Below are 16,266 nucleotides of genomic sequence, written 5' to 3' on the forward strand. Positions count from 1 at the left end.
TCCAATGCGTGTATTGTTGAAAGAGATTCGTGGGGTTATCCTAACATCATGGTGTGGGGTGCAATTGATCTGAACAGAGAGTTGGCCCCGTGGTGTTCCAGAATCACGGTCCAGGACGAAGAAATGGCGTGACAGCTGCTCGCTATACTGACCGAGTCATAAGACCCCACGTTGCACCACATTTTGAAAGTCACAGAAATCACATCTTCCAGCAAGACAACGTTCGTGTACACATGGCCAGAGCAACACTGGACTTCCTAAGACAACGTGGCATCCAATCCCTTCAATGGCCTGCACTCAGTACGGATTTAAGTCCAATAGAACACCAAAACAACCCCTACCTACCCTAGTTCTGAAATGTAGGAAATCGGAACCACAACATTTATTTTGGGGGGCCTCAGCAATATTCCAGCTATATGACAGAGATTTGTTAATAATCAAGTTTGGACCAGACAATCCAGTGATCAACAGCATGAGCATCGATCTATGCAAATTGTGATACGACAGTGTGTCAACCATGTGTGCAAGTCTGACCACCTAATTCCGTTAGTCCCCTCTTAGGACAAGCATGGGTTGCTGAAGACCAATTTCAGTAAGGATCTTCATGGGTACAATCCTAGTTAAGAAACATGTTAAAGCAAAAACAAGCTACAACAAACACTTCCCTCCTATTCTTAGTAATACTATAGTCTGTTTGTAGTGAAAACGTACCGATGAATTTCACTCTAAATAAAAAAGTAAATCGATTAAAGCGAAATTAAGATTGCCAATCCACATAATTTTACCTTGCCAAATGAACATTTAAATCTCAGAATTTTATTCAACTTAGGATAAAAGTTGTTTGACAAACAATTATAGTTTCAAATCGCTATTATTGGTTTCTATTACAAGGGGGTATGCACATTAGATGAAACACCGAGAACAAGTAGGGTTGGTCTAAGTTAACGCTCATCATGTACCGCACGTGCATTTGTTTCACTGTTCCATCTACTGCGCTTACCCCCTTGTAATACAAACCAATAATGGCTATTTGAATCTATGATTGTTTGTTAAACAACTTTTATCCTAAGTTGAATAAAATTCTGAGATTTAAATGTTCATTTGGCAAGGTAAAATTATGAGGATTCGCAATCTTAATTTCACATAATTTGATTTACTTTTTTATTTAGAGTGAAAGACATCGGTACGTTTTCACTGCAAACAGACTATATATCATGTGATGATACCTAATCAACAGCAAAAGTACTTAATGATTATTTTGCCGATTAGGCAAAAGTGGAGTGAATGAGTGAGCATGGTTTTATGCTGCTTTAAGCAATATTCCAGCAACATCATGACAGGGGAAACCAGAAATGGGCTTCACACATTGTTCTATGTGGGGAATCAAACCAAGACCTTCAGTGTGACGAGCGAATGCTATAACCACTTGACTACCCCACCGGCCCGGCAAAAGTTGAAATGTGGATATATACACTTCCTAATATTAGTCAAATTACTTAATTACAAACTCTGTAACACATTTATCAGAGCTAAGCCAACCACCCTGCCCTTAGGCCCCCAAAAATATATGTCAGTTTCCGGTAACCCGACCAACCCTATCCTTACCCACCCGACCCTAAATCTTTTTTTAACCAAGTCAAAATCATGACAGGAGTGCATTTCAACTCATCATTTTCATCCAAATTGAGTATGATATTTTCAAGTTTTTCAGTGTACGTAGGGCTAAAATGGATTGCATTGAATTGGCATAATGGGCTATCACTGACAAAACCTGCAAATAAATAACATAAATAATGATTTGATATAGAAATCTATCAATATTTCATCACAAGGCATTGTAACAACACGATATGGTATCCTTGAAGACATTCTCAGGTGCCTACCTGGTGCTACTACAACAAAAAAAAAAAAAAAAAGAAGATAAAACCGACCCACCCACCCTATTTTCAAAAAGCATGTAATAGGAAACAGACATCTTTTTTGGCCTGAGCCTTTAACTCTCTTCAATATGTGATCAGCTAAATGCAAATTTCCTTCCATCAGGAAAGAAGCTTTGGTGCTGCAAAGATAAAAAATTTCTTGTTGCAGGAATTGTAAGTGTTTGGATGGACATCGCATATACCAGTTTCACCAATGTTCATCGAAAATCTGTATAATTCCCTCCATTAGAAATTAATGCAGTATTTTACCTACATTAACAATTAAGGTCTGCAGCAACATTTGAAATTGGCCCTTGCTGAACTGCCAATAGTTAGGTACCAGGTACCACAAGAACATGTAAATGTTTGTTATTTTAAAAGTTTTGGTTCATGTCATCCTTAAACATGCAAAGGTGGGTTATAAAAGTCAGTTTTATGGCATTTACGTTTATGATACAAAACATCGTAATGACAGACATATGCCCATTTAATGAAAAAATAATGTTTCAGTTAAAAAATGCAAACTAACAGTAAGTATAAGTACAAGATACATATGGTCTAATATAGTAAAATTGATAGCTAACAGTGTACTTAAAATTCACCACGAAGAAATAATCTTCTCAACTTATCTTCCAGCCAAACGCAGACTTCATCAGTCGAACATGCCTCTTTAATTTGCATAAGTTATTTACAACTTACATCTGAAGGCAATGGGACTTTAAGAAAATCATATAATGGCCTCGATACATGTTAAAACGAATGATTTGTTGAATACATAACAAAAAGACTACTTTTGTCATTTACATGTTATATTCTTAAGAATGTGCAAGTGTTCGTGCCAGTGGCAACTACTTGACTGACTCATACGCTGTCGCCGGCTCAAGATATGAGTAAGATCGGCAAGTAATAATTATTCCTACTGTAAAATCATTATTCAGTGATAACATGCTAAGCATTTACATCACATACATGCAAAAAAGATATTTAGTTTAAATATTACACACGCATTACATACCAAACTTATCCAAAACCCACAAAGCAATGAACCGACACCTTCGTTGAATGGCGGATAAAATCACTTCCGGTTAGAGCGGAGGTGATACAGAATGTAGTCCCCACTGAAATATATTAATAGAAAGTGGACGATTTTGCATTTACATCAAAAACACATGCAGTGAAACTAAATGATTCTCAATGTACTTGGCATACTTTATTAATGCAGATGGAAAAGTATAATTATGAGTTGACCTTTGACCTCTTGAAGTTTGAGGAAGCACATGCAAGGCAGCTGAGAGTGCGAGTCAGCACAGTTTGGTCTCTAATGTCTGACACATGACCAGCAACGGTGAGGCCTTTGTCACTCGAGAAAATGTTGACTGCGCAGGTCAACAACACATTTGACACCACGTAGAGGCAACAATAATAAATAATGGTTGGTTGATACATATCATACCGAATGTAAACAAATAATATTGGCATTTAGCACTGATATATGCTTTCGGCTGAGTTATTCGTGAATCAGCTTTTCCTCAAACATTTTCTACTGTACACAATCGAAGGTCAGTTAAACCAGGAAGGAATATGCACAGGAGCCGTCGCTCGGCCATATCAATGAAAGTGTGCCTCTGAACAGGTGATCCTATCTAAAGGATTAGGGTGTAGCGATCAGACCAAGGATAATAACGGTGCATATCAGTTATCATATTTATATGTCTGGCTTAAAAGTAACTTACACGTTAGCAGTAGCATAGGAACATCATGGCAGATTTTGGAAACGTAAGCCTGAGTAATAATTGGTAGCATGGGTGATGCAGATCCAGACACATAATTAATATGCAGGTACCCATTGTGACCACAATAAATACTTATATTTAAAACACCAGATTAGAACAGGGGGCCTTAATTTCAGAACCTGTGCTGGTTGTAAAAGGTGGTTAAATGGATCTGGTGGTCAGGCTCCTTGACTTGACAGTATGGATCGTTAATCACAACTTCAATCACTGGATTGCCTGTTTCAGACTCTATTGTTTTAAGGCCGTCATCGTAGAGCTGGATTGTTGTTGACAAATAAATCATTTTAGCTGATCGCAGGAAAAGGAAGGAGTAATGGGAGTCTTTCTGATACATGAACTTCCTAATGATGTGCTTACATACAGATAGTGAAAGTTGATAACAGGCTTTATAACATTATGCATTCATTGGTAGTGGTTACTTTGTTATTAGGATTTTGTATCCTAATCAGAGTAGACCCGTGAAGATCCAGGGTAGAATAGGTCTTCAGCAACCCATGCTTGCCACAAAAGGTGACTATGCTTGTCGTAAGAAGCGACTAACGGGATCGGGTGGTCAGGCTCGCTGACTTGGTTGAGACATGTCATCGGTTCCCAATTGCGCAGATTGATGCTCATGCTATTGATCACTGGATTGTCTGGTCCAGACTTGATTATTTACAGACTGCCACCATGTAGCTGGAATATTGCTGAGTCGCGGGTAAAATAAACTCACTCACTTTCTTTTAATCAGAGAATGAACACTTTCAATTCAGTGATAACATGCTAAGCATTTACATCACATACATGCAAAAGATATTTAGTTTAAATATTACACACGTATTACATACCAAACTTATCCAAAACCCACAAAGCAATGAACCGACACCTTCGTTGAATGGCGGATAAAATCACTTCCGGTTAGAGCGGAGGTGATACAGAATGTAGTCCCCACTGAAATATATTAATAGAAAGTGGACGATTTTGCATTTACATCAAAACACATGCAGTGAAACTAAATGATTCTCAATGTACTTGGCATACTTTATTAATGCAGATGGAAAAGTATAATTATGAGTTGACCTTTGACCTCTTGAAGTTTGAGGAAGCACATGCAAGGCAGCTGAGAGTGCGAGTCAGCACAGTTTGGTCTCTAATGTCTGACACATGACCAGCAACGGTGAGGCCTTTGTCACTCGAGAAAATGTTGACTGCGCAGGTCAACAACACATTTGACACCACGTAGAGGCAACAATAATAAATAATGGTTGGTTGATACATATCATACCGAATGTAAACAAATAATATTGGCATTTAGCACTGATATGCTTTCGGCTGAGTTATTCGTGAATCAGCTTTTCCTCAAACATTTTCTACAGTACACAATCGAAGGTCAGTTAAACCAGGAAGGAATATGCACAGGAGCCGTCGCTCGGACATATCAATGAAAGTGTGCCTCTGAACAGGTGATCCTATCTAAAGGATTAGGGTGTAGCGATCAGACCAAGGATAATAACGGTGCATATCAGTTATTATATTTATATGTCTGGCTTAAAAGTAACTTTACACATTAGCAGTAGCATAGGAACATCATGGCAGATTTGGGAAACGTAAGCCTGAGTAATAATTGGTAGCATGGGTGATGCAGATCCAGACACATAATTAATATGCAGGTACCCATTGTGACCACAATAAATACTTATATTTAAAACACCAGATTAGAACAGGGGCCTTAATTTCAGAACCTGTGCTGGTTGTAAAGGTGGTTAAATGGATCTGGTGGTCAGGCTCCTTGACTTGACAGTATGGATCGTTAATAACAGCTTCAATCACTGGATTGCCTGTTTCAGACTCTATTGTGTTTAAGGCCGTCATCGTAGAGCTGGATTGTTGTTGACAAATAAATCATTTTAGCTGATGCTTGGGAAAAGGAAGGAGTAATGGGAGTCTTTCTGATACATGAACTTCCTAATAATGTGCTTACATACAGATAGTGAAAGTTGATAACAGGCTTTATGACATTATGCATTCATTGGTAGTGGTTACTTTGTTATTAGGATTTTGTATCCTAATCAGAGTAGACCCGTGAAGATCCGAGGGTAGAATAGGTCTTCAGCAACCCATGCTTGCCACAAAAGGTGACTATGCTTGTCGTAAGAAGCGACTAACGGGATCGGGTGGTCAGGCTCGCTGACTTGGTTGACACATGTCATCGGTTCCCAATTGCGCAGATTGATGCTCATGCTGTTGATCACTGGATTGTCTGGTCCAGACTCGATTATTTACAGACTGCCGCCATGTAGCTGGAATATTGCTGAGTGCGGCGTAAAAATAAACTCACTCACTCGTAATCAGAGAATGAACACTTTCAATTTATTATATTCCAGAAGTTTTCCTTAAAACAAATTCCAGAAAAAACTTACACACTTGTCCATCTTCCCCTTTCCAAATAAACAAAATCACCATCACATTTCATGTTATATCCTTTGCATTCTAATTGATAGCATTTTAGAAGGAAGAAGCCATCAGTCAACATGATTAATGAAGCCTATGATGACCCACGTGTCAAAAACTCTAAATTTTACTGTCCAGAGTTGCATCCCTAGTTGAATCCTAGATTTGCTTTTATGATAATTATTATGTTTATTGTGAATCTTGGTTTGTCCACACCATATCTATATATTTCATCTGGACAGGAAACAACCAAGGCTGTTATCACCTATACTTCAACTCACTTTAAGCCGCCACTGGTATTATCTAGGATTCATAACTTACTTCCCTTTTGCAATATCTGAGTAGAAAACAAATATTTTTGTAACTTGGTTTGTTTTTAATATTCTTATCTTCCAAAGGTAGGAGGTATTTTAACATTCCATTCAATATCAGTCATACATTACTGGCAAACAAGGATAAGTTGAGCGCTGACCTGACAATTGACCCGTATTAGCATGTATGAGTGCCGCCCACTGGTGCTTGCCATTGTGAGCGAAGCAGCCCCAGGTTGTCCGCGATCAAGTGTAGTGCGATGGTGGCATTCCTAGGTTTTAACAGTGCCTGTTTCGTAGATGTACATTCTTTCTCCATGTACTTAATAACATTGTATGCCACTTCTCGGGTCTGAGAATGTATTATCTGACTGTGCTTACCTAACTTTGACATGTTTAAATCTCTCGAGATATATATCTATATATCCGAATATTACCAACTTACTACACTGACCACGTGAGAGTCTTATGAGCAAGGAGTGTGCAGCTATGCACAGAATCAATTTCATCGTCATGTAATGCACGTGCACTAGCCTACATCTGCTCTACCTTTCACAAACCAAATGGGTTTCCTCATTGCCGTGCACTGCCTACTTCTCGTAAACGCGTTTTCTTACTGTTAAAGTAAGCATCAAAACCTCTTTCAGTTCCCACTTTTGAACCGCAAGAAAAGCTGCAAATTATGTAAACATTGACAAAATAGATCGCAACTACTGAGATATATTTCATTGACTTGTGTTCAAATATAAATGTAAAAATCATGAAACCTATTTAACAAATGTGGACGTTTTCTGCATGTGTATCTGTATCTCTTAACGCATTTTTGTTTATTCATCAGATCTCAGCTTTTTATGCATAATGCACAAAGCGTCAAATCTTTCTTAATGCAATTTGGTTATTGTCCCCCGCAGCAACGCGAAAGGGGGACCATATATTCAGCGGTGTCCGTATGTACGTCCCGATTCTTGTTAACACGATATCTCATGAACTGTCGTACCCAATGTCAATGTCTGTACACAAGTCAATTTGGGTGACCTTGATCTTATTTTCAAGGTCACCATGACATTTTGACCACTTTTCAAACTCTTGTTAACGCGATACCTCATGAACTGTTGTACCCAATGTCTTCAAATTTGGTGACAGCCTACATGGGGAGATTACACAGACACCAGTCGATTTGGGTGACCTTGACCTTATCTTCAAGGTCACCACGACACTTTGACCACTTTTCATATCTCATAAAACATTGCACCCAATGTCTTCAGTTATGTCGACAGCCTACATTGGGTGATTATGCAGACATCAGTGATTTCAGATATCTTGTATGTGACCAAAAAATAAAAAGCAGTAAATATGTTATAAATATTCCATTCTTTAGCGGCGGGGGACATTGCCATATTAGTGGCAAACACTTGTTTATCATTGTATTCAGGTGTGTAAAACACATAAATCAGGGTGGATGTAAATAACTACCCTGAAGTAGCTTGTAACAGAATAGGTTTTATGAAAAGTGAGTGAGTATGGTTTTACGCTGCTTTTGACAATATTCCAGCAATATCATGGCGGAGGACACCAGAAATGGGCTTCACACATTGTACCCACATGGGGAATTGAACCCGGGTCTTTGGCGTGATGAGCAAACACTTTAACAACTAGGCTATCCCACAACCCCTTTATGTGAAAGAACAAATTATTGGTTTAAGAACACCTAATAGTATGAACCCTTGGGAGTTATAAATATTAATCTCCACTGAGACTGATAACATGTAAGGAAATACTGTGTCTAAATATTATTAGGCTCACTGATTTTCCCGATAGTTCTGTTATCTGTGAAATGCTAGTCACAAGCTTACAAAGCCTTGTTATTAGTCAGTGTTGGTTAAAGATATAACTGGATGGACTAAGGGCTTCTCTCAGCATTAGGGGCGGTGGGGTGGCCCAGTGGTTAAAGTGCTCGCTCGTCACGCTGAAAACTTGGGTTCGATTCCCCACATGGGTACAATGTGTCCCCTGCCGTGATATTGCTGGAATATTGCTGAAGGCGACGTGAAACCGTACTCACTCACTCCTTCAGCATTAAGCTGGAGTACTGTTGCAAGCAGCTTGACAAAAATAAATAAATAAATAAATAAATAAATAAATTAAATAAATAAATAAATCTATAAATAAATAAATGTAATAATAAATAATTAAATAAATAAATGCTGGGAAACGAAAGTGGCTGTGATCCTGGCACACTTGTCTCCATGTCTGTCCAAATCCAGTCAGGGTTGGAATCATTTCTTGGTGTTACTAAAGGAACTGAGAAACACTTAAAGGCGTCAACAAATTTTAGTAATCATGATAATTCTGACAAAGGCGTCAGTAACAATGAAAATGTCAGTAAGAAGCCCAAACTCTGTCATATTATTCGCAATGTAGGGCTACCTGCACACAGTGGCTACATATCGAGGGTCATAACGCACATCATTTGTACAAATCCTATAATTCAAAATCCATTTGCAACCAGGCCAGGATGCAGATATTTTCAAAGTTCTATGTTAATCACACACAAAGTGTCGTAAGACCATGCCAAGGCAATTGAAATTTCTGAAAGTCTCATTGTTGTTTGACCTTTATATTTCCTGAAGTTTGGCTTGAAATAGCTAGACATAACAATATTTAATCATTCTAGTTTCTTATACATTGGTGCATGCACTAATGGCTTGTAATGTTTTTAAAAAATGTAATATGACTTAAGATATCTTATTTAACTCCTAAAAATAATTTTGAGAATCAGGGCAACTCACCAAATTAGATGTCACCCCTTTATGATTTAAAGAGTAAATAAGCCTGATTATTGGAGAAACTATTGTGAATCGAAATGGTAATACAAAACCAATTAGGGACCGTTCATAATTTATGGCTAGGGGGTTGATGATGATTTTTATGGAGAAGCATGTACAATGTGAATTAACACACACACACACACACACACACGTACAAAGTAACTGCCCCCCCATGTCATGTACAAAGTCAATGCCCTCCCCTCCTTTCCATATTTTAAAGCATAAATTTAAAATAATTTTTAGGTACAAAATTGCTGACCCCCTAGAAACGTGTACAAAATTGCTGACCCTCCCTACCTCTCCAAGAACAAAATGGGTGCACTCCCCCCCCCCTACAATCATCACTCACACACGCTCTCACACTCTCTCACACACTCTCACACACTCTCCCATAAATTATGAACGGTCCCTTAAGACATGGAATGTTTCTTACTTTTGTAGATGTCACTGTATGGAGTGCCACGTTACAGGATTTCCCGTGCAATCAGCACCTTTTTGCGATCATTGCCACGACGATGTAAACACACGTCACCAGACAAAGTACCGCATGTGGCTATCATTGGCAGTGGTCCTGCAGGCTTCTACACAGCACAGCAGCTCCTGAAGGTAAGGTACTGTGATCTTCCTGTCACTCTGGACACTCCGGGTTAGAATTGATCTTCAGTAATCCATGCTTGTTGTAAGAGGCGACTAACGGGATCAGGTGGTCAGGCTCGCTAACTTGGTTGACACACGTCATTGTATCCCAAATGCGAAGGTCGATGCTCATGCTGTTGGTCACTGAATTGTCTCGTCCAGAGTTGGTTGTTTACTAGGGATGGGTATTGCAGAGAATGTTCATATCATGTTTGATTAAGCTGTAATAAAAACTTTTAATCCTGACAAAATAAAAATGTAAATAATATTTGGCACAAATGAAACAAGGCAATATCCGAAGAATTCGAAAGTGTTACAGTAAGTTCTTGCAATGCATGTCAAAATACCGGTTTTCGGCAGTGCGATTTGCAATAGGTATCGCGTTTTCATTACTTTGTGGTAAATTGTAAACCAGTTATATTGCGCAGTCTCTATTGCTTTTACAGACCGACGCCATATAGCTGGAATATCGCTGAGGGCAGCGTAAACTAAACTCACTCACTCACTTCTGTCCCTAAGTCTCTTTCTTCCTCTGTCTCTCTCAATTGGATCACTTTGTGGTGTGCTTGTAGGAATGTGTAAAGTACTTGGCAGTGTGCTTGTAGGAATGTGTAAAGTACTTGGCAGTGTGCCTGCAGGAATGTGTAAAGTACTTGGCTGTGTGCTTGCAGGAATGTGTAAAGTACTTGGCAGTGTGCTTGCAGGAATGTGTAATGTATTTTGGAGTGTGCCTGCAGGAATGTGTAAAAAGTTTAAAGCTTGCACTTGACAGTGTGCCTGCAGGAATATTTAAAGCACTTGACAGTGTGCCTGCAGGAATGTGTAAAGTACTTGGCAGTGTGCTTGTAGGAATGTGTAAAGTACTTGGCAATGTGCTTGCAGGAATGTGTAAAGTACTTGGCTAGTGTGCTTGCAGGAATGTGTAAAGTAATTGGTGGTGTGCTTGCAGGAATGTGTAAAGTACTTGGCTGTGTGCTTGCAGGAATGTGTAAAGAAATTGGTGGTGTGCTTGCAGGAATGTGTAAAGGAATTGGTGGTGTGCTTGCAGGAATGTGTAAAGGAATTGGTGGTGTGCATGTACTCATCTTGAAAACACTTTGACTATCCCTGGCACAAGACCTTATTTTCTTGACTTATCGTGGTGATCCGCTCTCTGGACAGGTATTTCTCAGTTATTTCAAGCCAAAATAAATGTGACATTTTTCATACAGATCCCGTGCGGCTGTGACTCAACATCTTGTCATGTGAAATTGTGTTGTTACTTTCAGGGACATCCATCAGTGAGAGTTGACATATTTGAGAAGTTACCAGTTCCGTTTGGTCTTGTTAGGTTTGGGGTTGCTCCAGATCACCCAGAGGTCAAGGTGAGGTCGCTGTCATTAGTTACAAATTACAGTAAACATTAATCAATAACAATGCTTAAAATAAAGGAAAAATTCAGAAATTATATACAGTGTATTATCTTACCTCACACATAAATGTCGCTTTCTGATTGGCTGAGTGCTCTTTTATTATTTTCAATGTACCCCGCTTACAAGCGAGTAACATTTCAATGTACCCCGCTGTCAATGGCAACTCATTTGGTACTTCGTGGTAGTAATTCTTTATCCCGAATTACATTGAATCACGTATGTGATGTACGGAAATTACCAATGTTTTGCGATTGCAAATCGATGGAAGGGAGATAACTCTAAATCTGTTTTTCTTGTCAGCAAAATCTAGCGATGGCTACAAAAAGATTTGTACCCGCGCTTCAAACAATTCAAAATTAACATTAAGGTGTTCGGTAAGATAAATACGTTGTTCACTGGTCCCTCGGGGCCCATGGGTTGATGTACCCTCGAAGTTTGTTTATGTTCCCTGCCCCCCTCGTGACCAGTAAACAACTTATAATGTTTGCAGTATGAAAGTGAGACAGAAACGGAGGTATGATATCTTGGATATCAAAAATCGAGTTACACATGGGTCGGCCCCTCAAATCGATATGTTGAAGTCTCAGAGATTAATCGAATTGTACAAATCTGCCGCTCAAACCCACATCGACTGTGTCATGAGGGTGGAGAGTCTCTTCTAGCTATTTGGCAAGCTGGATGAAGCACAGTCAATGAAATTTAGTTTTAGTGTCACGTGATATTTGATCAACTCAATTGTGAAGCATGGCTTAGTCTGCGGTGATGAATCCATGACTTGAATTTTCAGAGTGTTTTTTGGCTCACTATCAATAAAAGATCGTCCCTCTCTTTCCCTCTCCATATTGCAAACTAATTGCAAAACTGTTTGTCTTTGACTTCTAATTTTTTAATTAGATTGCCGTATCTTCGAAGCAAATCAATACACAGAATCCACTCTTTTGTCTGACAACATCTCTTTTTCTCTGGTTTGTGATTGTCTTTTTCACACAATATCCTGCAGCGAATGACCTGTCATGTCTGATATTTTGGTTCCATGGAAAGGAAATATAGGGAGATGTTATGAGATCAAAGTGAGAGATAGCAAATCGATTGTTGTCCCCCGCCGCAACGCGGAACAGGGGACTATGTATTCAGCAGCATCCGTACGTCCTGATTCTTGTTAATGTGATATCTCATGAACTGTTGTACCCAATATCTTCAAATTTGATGACAGTCTACATTGGGTGATTATGCAGACACCAGTTGATTTGGATGACCTTGACCTTATCTTCAAGGTCGCCATGAGGCTTTGAACACTTTTCAAACTCTTGGTAATGTGATATCTTATGCACTGTTGTTCCCAAAATCTTCAAATTTGGTGACAGCCTACATTGGGGGATTATGCAGACACCAGTTACTTTGGGTGACCTTGACCTTATTTTCAAGTCACCATGACACTTACGTAGACATATAAAACATTGCACCCAATGTCTTGAATTATGTCGACAGCCTACATTGGTTGATTATACAGACAAGTAATTTCAGAAATCTTGTATGTGACAAAAAAATAAAACTAGTAAGGCCAGAACAATTTTATTTCTTGTTTTATGGATTTTTGTCCTCAGAAAACATAAAGGCAGGAGGGAAAGAAAAATCACCAGTCAAAGTAATATTCCCTTTAAATACTAAAGTATTTTACTTTTGGCACTTTATGAAGTGTATATGGGGCAAAACACGATCTAAAAAAATAATTTTTCATGTAACTTTACATTTTGGGCCAATAAAAACATTCAAATTTTATTTTTTGTGAGGGGAAAATTAATTTTTTTTAGGGTTAAAAGTAGTTTGTTAAATATTAAAGTGTTAGATTGATTTACATGTAATTCACTATGCTGACTACATAAAGATTTGTTCCAGAATGTCATCAATACATTTACCCAGACAGCTGAGAAAGACCGATGTAGTTTCCTTGGCAATGTGACAATTGGGAAAGATATTACAGTCTCTGAGCTGCAGAAGAATTATACAGCCGTAGTTTTGGTAAGATGTTTGTTTTCAGATACCTGGACGTGATCAAATACGAAAAAACCCACTGAATTTCAGATACCGGTAGTTTGATCCCGTGTCATCGAACATCAAAGGTGTTTGACGTCTGCTCATGATATTAATCACTGGTTTAGTTCAACAGACCCACATGATATAGCCAGATTATTGCATCGGTAATGGCACCACTTCATTGCTCCAGAAATTTCAGGAGTATGTCAAGGATCAAGTTTCATTGGACTATGACACGTGAAATGAAAACTGATCCTGTTGTTTACGTTCAAATATATAATACTTCGTGCTTCTGCAATGAAAGGTTTGTTTTTTTGTCTTGTAGTCCTATGGAGCGGATGCTGATCGAACACTGGGAATCCCAGGAGAGGTGAGACTGGTCTCATGTCAGACTTGGAGAGGTTCTCCAACACCAAAGACGGCCTCCATGGTGTAGTGGTTAGAGAGCTGCCAAGAGAGTGGAAGGTCGCGGGTTTGATCCCCGACCGTGTCATACCAAAAGACGTTAAAATATGGTACTTGTTGGTCCCTGCCTGGCGCTCACCATTAGTGGGTACAACAAAGACGAGTGGGGTATTCATGCTTCACTGCGGCATGGTATCTCAGTGGGCTAGCACTATAAAATCAGCTTCAGTCTGGGCTAGTACAAGCAGCATACACATACACGTTGTCATATGAGTGAAATATTCTCAAGCACGAGGTTTAACCCAATTTCACCACACCTCACCCTTACCTCCAACACCAGATTCATTTTTGTGAAGATTGTCCTAATGACTGGAGGTGGTCCTTTGAAGCTACCGTTTTGCAAGATGTTACCACAGAAAGATAATCAACTTTTGAGTAAATAATAGCAACGTTAAAACTAAACAGTAATGGTTTAAGCTCAGGGATTTAGATGGACTTTATTGAAACATAGGGTTTGTTGGGAAATCTCTTTGGTTTAAGCCAAAAAGCTGTTTCATTTTGTCTTAATTTTGCTGTAAGGCCAGACCAATTTTGTTTCTTGTTTTATGGATTTTTGTCCCCAAAAACTAAGGGCAGGAGGGAAAAAATAAAAAATAATCACCAGTCAAAGTAATATTCCTTTTAAATACTAAAAGTATTTTATTTTTGGCAATTTATGAAGTGTATATGGGACGAAAAACAATCAAAAATCTTTTTTTTTAAGTTTACATATTTGGCCAATAAAAACCTGAGGATTTTATTTTTTGAGCAGGGAAAATTTATTTGTATTTTTTTTCTTCTTATTCTTGAAAAATTACGACATAAAATTACGATCCATAAAACAAGAAATAAAATTGATCTGGCCTAAAGATCTTTTCTCAGTAGTTTCCAAAGGCACAGTGGGTATTATTGGTCTTCAGTAAACCCATGCATGTTGGAAGATTCGGTTAGCATATTCAGGTGGACATGCTCACTGACCTGTTTGGTGTTTGTCGTTGTATCCTACTCATTTAGATTCATGATGTCCCTCATTGGATTGTCTGGACCAGACTCTATAGGTCACAGGGATGGTGGGGTAGCCTAGTGGTTAAAGCGTTGGCTCGTCACGCCGAAGACCCGGGTTCGAATCCCCACATGGGTACAATGTGTGAAGCCCATTTCTGTGTCCCCCGCCGTGATGTTGCTGGAATATTGCTAAAAGCGGCGTACAACCAAACTCAGTCAGTCTATAGGTCACAGGCTGAGGTCATATACTTCAATGTTGCTGACTGCAGCATTTGTTTCAACATTGTAAAATAATGAAATATTTGTTGACCAGGATCTGCCAAATGTGCTGTCTGCCAGAAGATTCGTTGGCTGGTACAATGGCCTCCCTGAAGACAAGGAAGTAGGTGGCATTTGTTGGTACAAAAATCCACTTACTCACGGCACTGTGTAAAAGCTTGTCATGTGAGGAAAGTGTTGTCTTGTGTTACATTAAACATCCAAGTTGAAACAATCAGTTAACACAGAAATCTGAACCCATGAAGATCCAGGTTAGAAGTGGTCGTCAGCAACCCATGCTTGGTTGACACATCAACATATCCCAATTGTGTAGATCGATTGCTCATGCTGCTGATCACTGGATTGTCTGGTCCAGACTGGAATATTGCATAGTGCGGTGTTAAACAAAAACCAACCAATCAGAAATCTGTACACAAAGAATTCAGTGTGAAACCTACAAAGAAATGTGTTACAAATACTACTGTATTATATGATGTGTTGACAAGTTTGCAAATTAATACAAATATCTGCGAAGTAATGACAGTACAACTATAATAGCAGTGTGAAATATAGCATCATAATAGCAATGGAAGCAGCAATAATGTCAATGGTAATGATATTCATGATATTAACAGCACCAGTGGTCAAGTTACCAAAATTGTCCTAGGCTTGATATCAAGTGTGATCTTCACAACCACTGTCCTCGACGATGTGAGATGCCAGGCATGCTCCAGTCCCTGTGTATGTGAAAAGGCTGTTTAATGTTATATCTATCCAATAAATCATTTTTGTACAATTTTTGAGATTCATTGATTTAGATTGTTTTATTGGAAAGAAAATAACAAAATTTGCGTAAATATTTTTTTTATTGACAATGCTTATAAATGTCAATAAATCATTAGATTTTCTATTCTTCATTTTAAATCACATATATTTATGAACTTTTATTCAAGTCATGATTATTCAACAAATGAAAGTTTTTATTCACATTTTCTTAGAAGAAAAAAAGGTGATGTTTTCTTTTTTTTTCAACACACCCCCAGATTGGAACCCCCATTTTCTCTCAAACGAGCAGGGTAAACCCTATTTTTTATTACAGAAATGAATTGAGCACGTTTTTACATATAGAGTGGAAATATAAGCATTTTCATGAGACTTTGTCAAATGGTAAGGAACCTCCTTAAGCAGCTTCCAGA

General features: G+C 38.6%; 2 protein-coding genes across 8 annotated transcripts in view; one reads left to right on the forward strand and one right to left on the reverse strand.

Moving 5' to 3' along the window:
- The window catches only part of LOC124259831 (rho GDP-dissociation inhibitor 1-like), an 18,862-nt gene extending 14,304 nt beyond the window's left edge, over window positions 1-4,558 (reverse strand). The window contains exon 1 of one of the 3 annotated variants that reach the window (XM_046694037.1): window positions 4,540-4,558. The gene's annotated coding sequence lies outside the window, so the exon portion shown is untranslated. Of the gene's footprint in view, window positions 1-2,930; window positions 3,038-4,539 lie in introns of those variants that run through there. The other 2 variants (XM_046694035.1, XM_046694036.1) reach the window with 2 other exon arrangements.
- Window positions 3,117-16,266, forward strand: part of LOC124259830 (NADPH:adrenodoxin oxidoreductase, mitochondrial-like) — a 26,980-nt gene continuing 13,830 nt past the window's right edge. The window contains exons 1-6 of one of the 5 annotated variants that reach the window (XM_046694033.1): window positions 3,117-3,264; window positions 9,723-9,887; window positions 11,186-11,281; window positions 13,226-13,348; window positions 13,689-13,733; window positions 15,126-15,194. In XM_046694033.1, coding sequence (XP_046549989.1) covers window positions 9,723-9,887; window positions 11,186-11,281; window positions 13,226-13,348; window positions 13,689-13,733; window positions 15,126-15,194 — 498 coding nt within the window. In that variant the 5' untranslated portion in view covers window positions 3,117-3,264. Of the gene's footprint in view, window positions 3,265-4,725; window positions 4,956-5,105; window positions 5,207-9,722; window positions 9,888-11,185; window positions 11,282-13,225; window positions 13,349-13,688; window positions 13,734-15,125; window positions 15,195-16,266 lie in introns of those variants that run through there. The other 4 variants (XM_046694030.1, XM_046694031.1, XM_046694032.1 and 1 more) reach the window with 4 other exon arrangements.

The sequence above is a fragment of the Haliotis rubra genome, unplaced genomic scaffold, assembly GCF_003918875.1.
Source record: "Haliotis rubra isolate DU_JTF1 unplaced genomic scaffold, ASM391887v1 Scf74, whole genome shotgun sequence".
In the NCBI taxonomy this organism is placed as follows: Eukaryota; Metazoa; Mollusca; class Gastropoda; order Lepetellida; family Haliotidae; genus Haliotis; species Haliotis rubra.